Raw genomic sequence first — 15,513 nt, 5'->3', positions numbered from 1 at the left:
CCTAGAGTCCACATTCAGAAATGTAAGCCCACACACCCCACAGTCATGGATAGAAAATTCAGTCCTAAGTTTCTTAGTATCCAAAACATTGAAGGAATCCATTGTAGCAGCTTTCCCCAAAGTCTGTTCCTCAAAAACTACGTCTTATAAGATTATGATGGTCTTTATTCCTGTCCTGCCCCAGACAGGAATAAAGATGCAGATGTAGAGAATGGACTTGAGGACACGGAGAGGGGGAAGGGTAAGCTGGGACGAAGTGAGAGAGTAGCATCGACATATATACACTACCAAGTGTAACATAGATAGCTAGTGGGAAGCAGCCGCATAGAACAGGGGTGGGATAGGGAGGGTGGGAGGGAGATGCAAGAGGGAGGAGATATGGGGATATATGTATATGTAGCTGATACACTTTGTTATACAGCAGCAACTAACACACCATTGTAAAGCAATTATATGCCATAAAGATGTTACCAAAAAAAAGATTATGATGGTCAAATGAAATTATATTCATGTTAGCATGTTAAAGTTTCTTAGAAGTTCTATGGACAAAAACAACTGTAACGTATTTCCCATGCACATGTGGTCACACACACACGCCCCCCCCGCCCCCGCCCCACTCTTTTTCATCTGATACGTGTCAACGTTTCCCATTGAGATGGACCAGTCAGGGAGATATATCATTCTTTAGCTAAAAAACGTCTGCTTAGGCAAAGCCCAGCTGGGTCACGTTTGAGAAGTTTCTCCTCTGGATCCCACAGAAGGGATAATATGTATGTGGTGCCGTGGGCCTCATCCTCAGTAAATAGCCACCATTTACACAATACGGAGCTTAGATGGCTGTTTTCATATGGTTTCACCTCAGTGTGAACCGGAAGCACAGTCTAATAAATCACTACAAAGTTGTAAGTTGCTTGTAAATTGTCTTCCAAACCTATAAAGACGTTAATTTTTAATTTTCTAGGTTATGGATTCAGTTCTCTGATGCTAGTGAAAATCTTTACCATCTTTGATTATTTCTATTATATTCCATCTTGTTCTAAAAAGGAATGGAAGGGCGCAAACTAGAGATGAGCAGGAAGTACAGAGCAGGATGTTTATTGGGCTCTTGTATGTTAGCTGAGGTGGTGTGCCTGCTGGCATTAGAGATAGAAGCTGTGAAACACATCTACAGGTGATACAAACTATCGGTGGCTCTTAGGAAATGATTGTGGCAGAGGGACCTTGGGGGTCTTGTTTTTGAGCAAAGGAGCAGGGAAGAGCATGGGTCTAAATGATAGAGTCACAAACAGAAAGAAGCACTGCAGAAAGCAGCTCTAGCTGCTAGCAAAGGGAAGTTCAGACAGTGGAAAGGGAACACATAATAACAGATCAGTTTTTTTCCAGCTTTGCCTGTTCATATATAGCAATTATTTTTAGTAAGGTCATCTTCAAATTTGAACAGCAGATTTTCCTAGGCGTCTTTCTCTTCTTTAATCTAGTGTTAATTTAGTATTTTTCAAAGTGTTGTGATGATTGAACTAGGCGTTTTATGTATAATATAAAAGAAGAAAATTGTCGACACATCCTAATGTCGTGGTTAGTGTTTTCAGCAGCAGTGAATGTATAATTAATTTTGATTTAATTAGGACAAGATCCATTTTCTTCTGAATTTAATCTAAGTGTAATTAGGATTTATTCTTCTTTTCAGGCAAGAGTGCAGCACTGCATCTGCTCTGTAGCCAGTGACCACTCGGTAGGACTTCTAAGTTTGCGAGAGAAAAAATGCATTATGCTGGCATCTCGTCATCTTTTCCCCATTCAAGTCATCAAGTGGAGGCCTTCTGACGATTACCTAGTAGTGGGATGTTCAGACGGCTCCGTGTATGTCTGGCAAATGGATACCGGTAAGAAAAATGTTGAGAGAGACTAGAAAATTAAATGAGTATATTTGACTTCCTAAATGAAAAATCTTTTATATGAGGAAAAAACCCCTGAGATGTCAAAAGTTTGCTACTTTTATTTCTCACCACTGCTTTTTATAAGTGTTCTTATCATTATCAAGAAAGAAATGTTTAGATGTCCTCTTATTTGTTGTACTATCTGGAACACTTGTAGAGTAGTTCACTGATCTTTAGAGGAATGTGGTTGATGACAGTATACAGATTAGGACAGGCATGCAGACACCAGACAAGTAAGTGATTTCTATATAATTCATGGGCAAATTGTAAGATCAAGGAACCATTTTTGTCTCAAGTTCAGAAACAGTGGAAAAAGATAAAATTATCTTCTATTTGAAAAGCAGAAAAACCATACAGGGCCGTTAATGGAAGGAGGTAATTGAAATGAAAGTTTTAAGTTCTAGAGAGAACATTTAAAATTTCAAGTTCAGAAATTTTATGTATGTGGCATAATACAGAACAAGTAGTGTTTAGCTTAAAGGTATAGGCCATGATATATAAGATTTATACACAGAATCTTATGGTTTTCCTGAGAAATTTTAAAGTATGTAACTAAATGTTTATTAGTTTGGGCTTTTAAAAACACAGCTTATTCTAGTTTTACTCTCCTGAGTCATCATCTATCAGTGATTAAAACCTTTCTTTACATTCCTAACTGTGCTATATAATATTTCTACTATTTTTTTCTTCATGAAGCTTTTTTCATTTTTGTTTTTAAATAGTCCTTTTTGAAATCAGAGTATATATATTTTTTTGCTTGTGCTGTGGTGCAGGAGGGAGTGTTCCTAGGTCTTTTTGGAGCAAGTAGCCATAATCTTCAGGTATCTTTCATTTATAGTTCTGGTTTTATCTGGTACTACGTAGGCAATTTTGACCAGAGGAAGCGTTCTTGAAGAGTGTCAAATTTCTTTGCTTTTGTGTTTAACATTTCTTTTTCTCGTCTGATTGTAAAAGAGTTTCTTACTTTTTTGTCAAATTTTGAAAGCACAAAAGTGTTAGAAAAGAAAGATGAACTCAAATCCCATTACTCAGTGGCAAATTTTGGCATGTTTCTCTTTAGTCTCATTTCTGTGCATTTTTAAAAACAGAATTGCTGTCATATTACATGTATAATTTTGTATCTTGCTTTTGTGTTCCTTTTTGTTTCATCCTGTCTGCTGAGCAGCACTGTTTCATGTTTGCTGGTTTGGTCCACCCTACAAACTAAATACAGTTGACCCTTGAACAATGTGAGGGTTAGGGCACTCACCTTCTGCATAGTTGAAAAACCGTGTATAACTTAAAGGCGGCCCTCCATTCCCATGTTTCCTCCATATCCGACATTTCCCATCCTTGGATTCAAATGACCGTGGATTTTGTGGTACTGTAGTATTTACTGTTGAAAAAAATCTGTGTGTATGTGGACCCGTGCAGTTCACACCTGTGTTGTTCAAGGTCAACTACATACAGAGTTTGTCTTGGGCTCTGGAGTCAGACTCCTTGGTTTGAATTTAAGATCAACCATTTGAGGGCCTTCCCTGTTGGTCCAGTGGTTAAGACTTCGCCTTCCAATGCAGGGGGTGTGGGTTCCATCCCTGGTCGGCGAGCTGGCATCCCACATGCCTCATGGCTGAGGAGCCAAAACATAAAGCAGAAACGGTATTGTGACAAATTCAATAAAGACTTTAAAAATGGTCCACATCAAAAAAGAAAAAAATCTTCAAGATCAACCATTTGATAGCACTGTGATCTATGGCAAGTCTTTCAATTTACTCATCTGTAAAATAAAGATAATAATAGTTGCCGTTTTATAGTGTTTCTGGGAGAATAAAATGAGAGAATATTTACCTTGTGTATAGTAGATGTAATGTAAATGTGTATCCATGTATGTTTGCGTACTTTAAGTTCATGTGTATACTTGCATATGTGTATATTTCCTATTATTGTTATTTAACAAATATGCTTGTTACTTTATTGAGCTTGGGGATATGACCTTACTTACAAAGAAATATTTTCTATGAGAATTAGTATTAAAGAAAGTAAGTTATAGTGATGATAGTTATAAAACACTATTTTAAAATACTATACATATTAAATTAGCAATTGATATATTTTAAATACAAGAGTATGGTAAACATGTGTAGGACTTAAAACATTAAATTAATATGATAAAGGAAGAGTATCATTTTCCTGAATTTCTTAGGTGCTTAAATATATGATACTTGACTACTTCAGATACTTTAAATACATCTACAAAGAATATGAACTTCTTTACAAATGAGACCTTACTGGAAGACAAAGTTACTTTTTCAGTAGTTTCCCTAGTAGGAAATGACAAATAGCTCCTGACTGTATGTGTACTGGAGGATGTTATTTTTATAACCAGTTTATTATAATTAAGCCCAATACATAATATTGCAATTTAACAATTATCGTCTGACCTTCAGGAGGATTTTGGTAAATGATCAGTCAGTAATGGCATTCTTAAATCAAGATAAAGATAGAGAAGCAGAATAAATTTTGGACTTCAACCATAATAGGAGGTGTACACTCTTTTTCCTTCTTGCTGTTCAGGCTTTAGCTAGTGATATAAAGGTCCCTGAGGAGCCAGTAAGGCACGTCCTGAAGGTATTGACATTATTTATTTATTAAATAAATAAAAAATGAAGCAAAATAAATCAGATTTGGCCAAGGTTTGATGTATGAAATGTATTTAAACTCTGAGAAGATACTTTGCCCCTCTACTTAGTGTTTTGGGAATGTATTTTTACAAGTGAAGCCATATTACATTAAAATTACACATGCATTTTGTGCAGTTTTCTGTTTGCCATTTTGAATTATACTGATGTTTCTAGCTTAAAAACACTTAAAAATGTCTTGACTATGCTTTTATGCAGCATTTTCTTTTAGTTGTTTTTCCCTTCAAATGGGTAGTTTTTATTTTCAGTGTTTATTTCCTAATGACATGAAGTTGAAGCTAGTAATATAAAACTTAATTACAGAGGTAGAGGTCCAGAGTCTTTTGTTCTTTTATTGTACCATCTTAATTATATGCAATAGTGCTAAATAGTGTTGTAGAGGCCATGGAAATTATTATTCTTTCACGTCTCTGGGTAGTTAGAAAATTAGTCAAACAACTAGCAACAAGATTTGGCTGGCTGGACCTCTTGACTCCTATTTAGGAACTTATTAAAAGTGGGTCAGCTGACCTAGATAGTGGCTGCTTCTCCATGGAGTTACGTTCTGTAGGGATCAACTCTCCATTCTTCACATTTGATGTTCCCAGTAAGCATGCGGTGGTGTTCTCACAGGCCTATGACAAGGTCAAAATCTTGTCTATTTGGGAAACAGTGGCATGCTTTAAAGTAATGACTGGTGCTACAAGACGTTCTTCTTATATGACTATTTCCAAGCCTTAACACCATTCTTATCTGCACATTTTTATCATCTTTGCTACATAATAAAAGTGATTCATCATATACCTATTCCTAGAGGGACAGTTATTAGGTGTTCTTGTACAAATGCAAACACCAGTAGTGATTGCCAAATATTATTAGAAATTAGTGTATGAAGTCTTAACCAATTTAATTTGTTCTGTTATCTTTTTTCTTTTCATTTATTTTCTGTCCCTCCAAGTTTTCTTAAATATTCCTGTTTTTGCAATAACTTCATGAAATATGTGTTTGAATCATTTTTTAAAACTTAGTTATCCAATAAAATATAACAGAGAATATGAACTAATGTATATTTGTCTACTGGTACAACATGTATAAAGCAACATATATAAAGTATGGATATCAAAAAAAATAATTTTGATTTATTTATATTGATGGTTTTGTTACTAAAATAACCAAAGAGAATCAGGAGGTGGTACTTCAGTCCAGTCTTTTTTTATTAATAAAGGGTTTAGTAGCAAGTATTTTCTTCACATATTTGACCTTTTGCCTGCAGGGTTTAATACAATAGAGATTTGATTTTATGTTTCTGTTTCACAGCATATGGCATTACATCATCAACTTTTCTATATCTTCTATGTTTTTGTTTTTCATTCGATTACAACAATACCATAAGGTAGGATAGGCAAAGACACAAAGGATGAAATGGTTAAGAAAAAATTGGTACTTTTCTAAAATCTCAGTAAAACTAAGTATAATCAGTTTCTTTTTTCCCTTCGGATTCACTTTGAAATTTTGAAGGAAGAGGTTGTTAGAGTGGAAATATGACTATCTTTTCTACTTTCCTCCTCATAAGTCCTCTGTGCAGTTAATTACTAAGTCCTTCCCATTAGGTACTCCTCCCCTCCCTTTTTTCTTTCCAGTGTACTATTCTTATATCGGGCTATATTTTTTCACACCTATGCTATCTTTATTGGTTTCTCTGTCCTCTAATTTCTACCTTCTAATCCATCCTGTACTCTGTTGGCAAATTAATCATAGGAAGTAAAACAATAACAATCACACTTGGTTCATGCCACTGTCTTAATGAAAAAAACATAAGTAATTTTAGTTCACGTAGCCTTTAAGAAAAGGCCCTCCGCAGTGTGGTACACTCCTACCTTTGTCTTATCTCTTACTGTTCTTTTACACAGACATGTTACTCGTGTGAAGAATAGTTGTAATCAAGAATAATTGGGTCACTGTCTACCACTTCTTGTCTTTTGTACCACCCATATTGTTGCTCATGGTTTTCATTCATTTGGAACATTATTTCTTTCTATTTGCTTATTTGTTTAAACAGTATATTATCTTTTAAGGAAATTTGAATATAGAAACAAAATTTTACATATTTTCCCCTGTAGTTACCATTCCTATTGCTCTTCATTGCTTTGTGTAGATCCAGATTTCCATCTGGAATGATTTCCCTTTTGCCTAATATTTAATATTTCTTGTAGTGCATGACTGTGGGTGATTCTTTCAGCTTCTGTATATCTGAAAAATTTTTTATTTCACCATTATTTTGAAGATTTTTTTTTCTGGGTATAGAATTCTAGGTGGATAGTTTTTTGTTTTTTTCCTTTCAATATTCCACTATCTTCTTGCTAGTATTATTTCCAGTAAAAAAAAAATCTGCTGTCATCCTTATCTTTGTTCCTCTATATATGCTGTGTCTGTTTTTTTCTGACTTTTAAAAGTTTTTCTCTTTATTATTAGTTTTGAGCCATTTAGTTATAGTTTTCTGCATGTTTCTTGTGCTTAAGGTTTGTTGTACTTCTTGGATCTGTGGGTGTATAGTTCTCAACAAATTTGGAAGCTTTTGGCCATTATTTATTCAAATATGTTTTTGATGTTTGATATCCCCCCTCTTTTCTCTCTTTGGAGACTCCAGTTATATGCCTATTAGGCTACTTGAAATTGCCCACAACTCTAGGATTATTTTTTCATTTTTAATGTTATTTTTTCTGTGTCTCATTTTATAATTTCTAGTCTATGTTTTCAAGTTTACTGAGCTTTTCTTCTACAATGTCTAATATGCTTTTGTTCCCATTGAGTGTATTTTTCATCTCAGACATTGTAGTTTTCATCTTTGAAAACTACAGGTTTGATTTTGGATATCTCCCATGTCTCTCTATTCAAACTTTTTGAACATCTGGAGTACAATTATAATAACTTTTAATGGTTTTGTCTGCTAATTTAAAAAAAAGATCTGTTTCAGTGGTTTTTATTGATTTTATTTTTCCCCTCATTCATTATAGATTATATTTTCCTGCTTTTCTCCAGAATAGCGTAAAGGTGGCTCTAGGGTGGAAGCAGGGAGATTAGCTTGTATGCTGTTGTCCCTAGGCAATAAACAATGGTGGATTATTACACTAGAGTGATGGCAGTGGAGCTGGTGAAAAGTGGTTGAAGTATGAGTATATTTTGAAGGTAGAACCAACAGGATTTGCTGATAGTTGGATGAGGAGCATAAAAGAATGAGATGGGCCAAAGATGACTCCAGGGTTTCAATCATGAGAAACTTGAAGGATGCAATTCATTTTAAGATATTGAGAAGCCAGAAGGAGGAGTAGAGTTTGGGAATATCAGGAATTCGATTTTGGGTATATTAAGTGGAGTTGAATATTAGATATTCAAGTAGAGATGTTGATTTGTAAATTGTACAGTTGATGCTTGAACAACACAGGTTTGAACTGCCTGGGTATTTTTTTCTATAGTAAATACCACAATACTACATGATCTGCAGTTGGTTGAATCTGCAGGTATAACTGTGGATACGGTGAGCTGACTATATAGTTACATGTGGATTTTCAACAGCATGGAAGGTTGGTTGCCCCTAATCCTTGTGTTATTCAAGGGACAACTGTATATATGAGTCAACTGTATATATGAGGGTCAACTGTATATACGAGTCTGTAGTTCAAAGGAGGGAAGTCAGAGTGGGTGGTACAAATGTGGGAAATCTTAGCATATAGAAGATATGTAAAGTCATGACACTGGATATATCACCAAGGGAATGTAGGTTGATAATGGTTGGGGCACTCCAGGGTTTAAATGTGCTTCTGTGATGTAAAAAACCAGCAAAGGAGACTAAAATGGACCTACCAGAAAAAAGAAGAAAATAAAGGATATGGTTGCCTGGAAGCCAAGTGACAAAATGTGTTTCAAGGAGTGGAGAGGAAGATCGAGAGCTGCTGACAGTAAATGATAGTAAAATGAGGACTGAGAACTGGCTATTAGATTTAGCAATGTGGAGAGTAGGTTCTGTGCACATTTGGTGTAAAATCTGATTTGAGTAAGTTCAAAGGAAGATGGGAGGAGAAAAATTTGGAGGTGGTAAAAATAGGCAGCTCTTTAGAGTATGATTATGAAAAATGGGATACATACCTAGTTAACCCACCTGGGTTAATGTGTGTGTGTGTGTGTGTGTGTGTGTGTGTGTGTGTGTGTGTGTGTGTGTGTGTTTTAAACAGGTGAAATAATTGCATGTTTATAAACTGATGGGAATGATCTGGTAGATAGGGAAAACTGATGAAGAGAAAGAGGAGAATTGTTGACATGGTGTCTTTGGGCAGACAAGAGAAGGATGGGGTGTAAGCCACAGGTGTGTTAGGTAGGAGCCTGGATAGTTCATTCATAATTATTGAGTAATGTCACTGGAGATGTGGTAATGGGAGTTTGTGGAACTTCTTTTTTAATTGCTTCTTTCTCTATGAAATAGGAAACAAAACTTTCATCCAGATGAGGGCAGGAAATGGAATGGTGGGATTGGAAGAGAAAGAAAGTGGAATAATGAACTAGGAGAGTAGGAAAACGAAAGGTCTGTGGAAATGTGGTCACTATTAAGGGCCCACCAAGATCAGTGGTCAGGAAATTCAAGTGGATCTTTTAGTATGTTCATCATTCATGTCCATCTTCATTGTAAGGTGCAGAGTAGGTCGAGAGTTGAATTCAACTAGTGTTGAATTGATTCTATAAGATTGACATATAGTTTTAGAGGAAGGTAAAATTATAGAAATTGCTGTTTGTAATAGACTAATGATGTGGCATGATCAAGGAGACCATCTTGGAAGTGGAAAGAAAGTAGAAAAGCCTGGAGGAAATTGTTGAAATCTTGGCTCTGAACTTGAGTTTATTGAGAAGTTGTGGTAGGGCCTTACGGAAAAGGAAATGATTAAGGTAATGCTACATGGAAGATCATTAGAGGAAGGAAATAAACAAGAAAATGTTTCTGGGAGGCACTGATAAAACATATTCCTACATTTAAAAATGTCCATGCATTTTCCTTTCTTAAAAATTGACTTAGAGTCTTCCAGAGTTGTGTAATGATTGTGAATATATATGTCTTCCAGGTGCACTGGACCGGTGTGTGATGGGGATCACAGCAGTAGAGATACTGAATGCTTGTGATGAAGCAGCTCCTGCTGCCGTTGATTCACTTAGTCACCCAGCAGTCAACTTAAAACAAGCCATGACACGACGCAGTCTTGCTGCTCTTAAAAACATGGCCCATCATAAGCTACAAACTCTTGCGACTAACCTCTTGGCTTCTGAGGCATCTGACAAAGTAAGTTTTGTATGTGGGCTCATGTCCATTCAACTTCATTTAATAATGCAGCTTTGGCACGTCTTAGGGAATAATTTTTGGAAGATGACACTGGTGAAAAATAAGCTTCTGGTTTTTATTTAGGTTTTCCAACACAGTTTTTAAGTATTTCACGTATTTGGCAGTCTGAAAAAGTGACTTGTTCTTACCATTCAAACTGTTTTAAAATGATTCCAACAGACTTATGTGACTTCAGTTTCTGAAATTAGAGGAAACGTTTTATGTATAATCTGTCTTTCTGACTTTCTGATGGTCTTCCTGTAGAAAGGTTGAGCACGAGCTAATATCTTCAGGAGGAAAAAGTAACAATTTAGGCATAATTCGGATGTTTCTAATTGTGGCTTATCTTTTATTTTAAAAGTACGTTCTGATTTTATTAAGGTGGGACCATTTAAAGATTTAAGAAAATATGTGAGAGTAAGTATGGTGAGGTTGCACAAGTGCTGGCATTTTTCTGCAAGACTGAAGCTCAATCACACTTTCCTTACTGACACTTAAAATCAATGCATCTGTTAACTTCTTTAGTTAACAGAAGATTTTCCTACTAAAAGAAGAACAGTCAACCCCAATTCGTTAATTGACTACTTGTGTTTAGTTTTGTAGAGACTAGTCACTATTTTGTTTGTGGTATTTGTGTTCTGTGGTATTATTAGAACTAGTTTGTCTCTGGTAATGGATAAATGAATCCTAAAGACCATCCCAGTATTTTATCTGAATCACTACTAAAATTCCTACTTCCATCTTAGAATTCATTAGAATTATGAATGGGTAACCAAATACCTTTATTTTCATTCTCTCTTCTGATTCCTATTTTTTAGATGATGAGATGTGGAATAAATAACAAAGAGGTTGAAAGGGTCATCTACAAACTTGAAAATTTGCTCATGAATTAGCGAGTGCTAATGACATACGAAATACTATAGGCAGCTCCACTGACCCATATCCTCCAGTAATTGGCAGTAATATTTGATCATTCTGTCTTTCCCCCAAATATTAATGTTCTATTGGCTTTGTTATGTTGTATTTTCATAGATTAGAATTGTGAAATCCTTCTGTGATATTTTTTCGTGCTTTCTGTTCCATGCTCTAAAGTTTGAATAGAAATCAGGCTTAAATGCATTTGCCATGCCTATAATTTCTTTGAAGAGGTCATGTGGATGTTCCCTAGGAATTCAGTGTTCATGGCACATTGTCTGATGTTCTATATAATTTTAATATTGAGCAAACTTATAAAACAATACATTCAAGCGCAAGCATGTATGTTTTATTCACAAATTTATTCTTTTTCTTGTTGGTATCCCCTAGAAGTAAAAATTTGGAAAAATAATTATATAACTAGAAAATTAAAGAAAAATAAGTGGTACAGTAACATTTATGAATGGCTTTTGTAAGTGGTCATGGTCCATTATGTGATTTTTACAATCTTGTTTGTCCCTGTTTTAATAGCATATTTTATAGTGCAATTAGTGATAAAAGCACCAGATATCAGGGACAGTACACTTATGTATTGTAAAATATATTGCTCGTGAACCTCCTCAGTCTTGTAGCAGTGGTAATTGTTGCCTGGCCTACAAGGAAAACAATTATAGGAGGGGAAAAGGCTTAGGAAGCTGAGGCTGCAGGAGGATAATCACTTTATGAAAAATGTATGTTGGCTGGACCATTAAGGATTTCTCTAACTATTTTCTCATGTTGACTTAGAGTCTCCTTCTGAGGGGAATATTTAAAGAGCCATCCTCTGGATGGCTTTCTAACCTCAAGAGAAATGAAGCCCACGCAAAGTTAAAAAAAAAGTAACCAAACATAACTAAGAGCCTCTCTGTGGTACAGGACTTACTCTAGGGTATTGGATCTCATTTTTTTTCATGGATCTCTCAACGGAAAGTGAAACCTCTATGGGAATACTCTATATAAAGTATCCTTGTTTTCCCTTGTTAGAGTAGTGTTAGCAACTGGACTATTTGGAAACAAATATTTTACATTGTTAATTAGGTTAATTATGCCAGACATATACAGCTTTACAAGCAAAGATAATTTACTGTCCTGTGATTTTTGTTTTTTCTTTCACTGGAAGAGCAAGAAGGTGTTAAGTAGAATTATCCTTTATTATTGCATCTAATCTTTGGAAGGTGTGTGTACTCAAAACCCTGTGTATTCCATTTATGACACGTATCTTATATTTCTCCTTGTATTATAATAACATATATACTTACCTAATTCTCCCTACTGAAATCCAGTCTTCTTTTTTTTTAAATTAATTTTTATTGGAGTATAGTTGATTTACAATGTTGTGTTAGTTTCAGGTATACAGCAAAGTGAATCATTTATACATATATACACTCTTTTTTTATTTTTTTGTGGTACGCGGGCCTCTCACTGTTGTGGCCTCTCCTGTTGCGGAGCACAGGCTCCGGACGTGCAGGCTCAGCGGCCATGGCTCACGGGCCCAGCCGCTCCGCGGCATGTGGGTTCCTCCCGGACCGGGGCACGAACCCGTGTCCCCTGCATCGGCAAGCAGACTCTCAACCACTTCACCACCAGGGAAGCCCTACACTCTTTTTTTAGATTCTTTTCCCACATAGGTCATTAGAGAGTATTGAGTAGAGTTCCCTGTGCTATACAGTAGGTTCTTATTAGTTATCTATTTTATATATAGTAGTGTATATATGTCAATCCCAATCTCCCAATTTATCCCCACCCCCCGTCCTTTCCTCCTCGGTAACTGTAAGTTTGTTTTATACATCTGTGACTCTATGAAATCCAGTCTTCTTGCAGACAGGAATTATGACTTATTTATCTTATCTCTGTGTTTTCCCCATGACATCTCGTAGCAGCTGTGCAATAAATATTTGTTGAATTGGATCATGTGTAACAAAGTGCTGATAGCCTCTGCTTCACCCTCTTTGCCCACCTCTTCTTCATTCCTCTCACAGTTGATTGTTTTGACTTGACAGTCAAATCTCTCCCTATTCATGAGACTCTAGATGTGGAGTGTTTATTAGGTACTTTGCCCTCTGTTCAGTTTTGCATTCTGTCCGTTTGGTTTTGGTGGGCAAGTTGGTCCCAGCATAACTCATTCTCCTTCCTTGCCATCTCTGTATTTTCAAACATCCTGAAATTATCTCAACTTCCACCCCCTCCTTTACTCCTGTTTCTTGTGGCTCTAGGCTAGTGTTGCTTAACCCCAGCACTATTGACCTTTTGGGCTGGATAATTTTTTGCTGCGGCGGACTGTCCTTTGTATTGTAGGATGTCAGAGAAGTATTTTTCCTTTACCCACTGCATGCAAATAGCACCCCCTCTCCCCTAAGCATGACAGTCAAAAAGGTTTTTAGACATTGACAAATGCTTGCTGGGCGGCAAAATTGCCTCTGGATTAAAAGCACTGCTTTGGAGAAAAAAAGTTGAGAAATGGTAAAGATCCTACATCCTCTTTTTGTGTCTTTCTTTTCCCCTCCTCAGTTTTCTTCTTTAATGTCTCTCTTCTTTGTGAATGGTGAAGTCAGCCTCAACCCTCATCCCTTCTGCCCACTGTGGCAGAAATAGTTCTTGCATTCTCTCTGGGCTCACACCTTTCGGTTCAGACCTTTCCTAAAACACTTCACTTTGTGTGTGGTATTTTTTTTTTAATTTTTTTTTTGTTTATTTATTTTTGGCTGCGTTGGGTCTTGGCTGCTGTGTGCGGGCTTTTCTCTAGTTGCGGCGAGCGGGGGCTACTCTTCCTTGCGGTGCGTGGGCCTCTCATTGTGATGGTTTCTCTTATGGAGCACAGGCTCTACAGCGCAGGCTCAGCAGTTGTGGCACACGGGCTTAGTTGCTCCGCGGCATGTGGGATCTTCCCGGACCGGGGCACGAACCCGTGTCCCCTGCATTGGCAGGCGGATTCTTAACCACTGTGCCACCAGGGAAGCCCTGTGTGTGGTATTTTTTTGTTTGTTTGTTGAGCTTCTTGAGGACAGGAGTTGAGTTTCTCCCCCTTTTATTTCCAGTGCTTAACATAGTATATGGAGCATAGCAAGTACCCAGGAAATGTAGTGTGAAGTTAGTTTGCAAGTGTAGATTGGAGTCATGTGGAATCAACTCGAATGCAAAGCCGAGGACTTAACTCAATGAGTAATGACACGATATTGGGTAGTCTTAAAAGGAGATATTTGTTTGTTTAAGAATGATTTTGCCATGTCTGACACTTATATGCAGACCACTTTATAAATGTTGACTTGGGAAATGAATTGTGATGTTCCTGGGATGATATAGTGAGAGGTGTGGGAACTGGAAAAGATTAGGCAGTGGAAATGTAGACGAGGGATAACTTGTAAGCTGTTGTTTAGGTTGAATAAATAGGACTTCACAAATGAGCAAGAGAAGATTTGAGACATAACAGGTTGATTTCCAAGATCCAAGCCTAGGTAAAGGGAGAATGGTGGAGCTGTTAACAGAAATAAACAACTCATGGCATAGGCTTTGAAGTTGATTGTAACAGGAGACATTTGCCTCTTCTGTGTAGTGTTGAGAGATGGGGTACATGTGGCGGGAGCAAACAACCTCCAAGAAAGGAATGATATGATGCTGGGGTAGAGTAGGGATGGGATTTTATTTCCTAAATGAACACTGTAATGGAGTGCCTGAACTAGACTGCAGCTGACATTTTGGGGTGCCTACTATCATTAGATTATTCCAGATATGCTGTTCTCCTTAATTCTCATTACAAATAGATGAGTTAGTTATCCTCAGATTTGCAAATGATGAACCTAAAGGACATTTGGTTAGAACAGAGATTGGCAAATGTTTTTCTGTAAAGGGTTAGATAGTAAAAAAAAATTAGGCTTTGTAGACCATATTGCTCTGTCACAATGATTCAACTCTGCCATTACAATGGCATTAAAGCAGCTATAGACACTATGTAAATGGACTGGCTCCCAAAAAAACTTTATTTATGAAAACAGGCAATGGGCTGGATTTGGCCCCTGGGTCATAGTTTGCTGACCCCTGCATCTGAAGATGGCATTATTAATATCAAGGTTGTGGGTACAGTTCCCCCATGGAATGGCCTTTGCTTCATTTTTGAAAAGTAGTTCAAAGGAGTGGTTTAGAGCCCAAGTTCTAGTCACAGGCGTATCTGTGTTCCAATTGCATCTCTGTAACTTCCTGCCTGTTGGTGACCTTGGACAAGTAACCTCCAGTGGCCTAGCTTACACATATAATTGAAAACAAATCTTTGTAAAGGAAGTAAAGGTTGACAGTTGATCAGAGCAATGAAATAACATCAAGACCTGGGGAATAAAAAAGAGCGTATGGAGTTAGTAAAGTCATTGGTCATCATTAAGAACTGTTTGGGTAGAATTAGTTGGGTCAGAAGTCAGGATACAGCGAGCTAGGAATGAGCATGAGGTGAAGTGGAGGCACAGTGTGTGGAAGAAGTTTGCTTTTGGAGAAATAAAGGATTAGTAGCTTCAGTGGCTGCAGGGTTAAGAGCAGAGTTTATGCTTTGGGAGCTCACTGAACACTTTTGTTGGTGGAGGGAGTGATTGGTGGGGTCATGGAAGAGGACATGGTGTTG

The 15,513-nt window shown here is 36.9% G+C and overlaps 1 protein-coding gene across 6 annotated transcripts in view; it reads left to right on the top strand.

The window, feature by feature from the left end:
- WDR7 (WD repeat domain 7) overlaps positions 1-15,513 on the top strand; it is a 383,698-nt gene that overhangs the window by 70,063 nt on the left and 298,122 nt on the right. For all 6 annotated transcript variants that reach the window (XM_082853270.1, XM_082853266.1, XM_082853267.1 and 3 more), the window contains 2 exons: positions 1,688-1,883; positions 9,703-9,917. In XM_082853270.1, coding sequence (XP_082709396.1) covers positions 1,688-1,883; positions 9,703-9,917 — 411 coding nt within the window. The remainder of the gene's footprint in view (positions 1-1,687; positions 1,884-9,702; positions 9,918-15,513) is intronic.

The sequence above is a fragment of the Leucopleurus acutus genome (genome assembly GCF_964270905.1).
Source record: "Leucopleurus acutus genome assembly, chromosome: 13".
Classification (NCBI taxonomy): Eukaryota; Metazoa; Chordata; class Mammalia; order Artiodactyla; family Delphinidae; genus Leucopleurus; species Leucopleurus acutus.
Note: the sequence above shows the minus strand (reverse complement) of the source record. Positions and strands in the feature narration are given on the sequence as shown.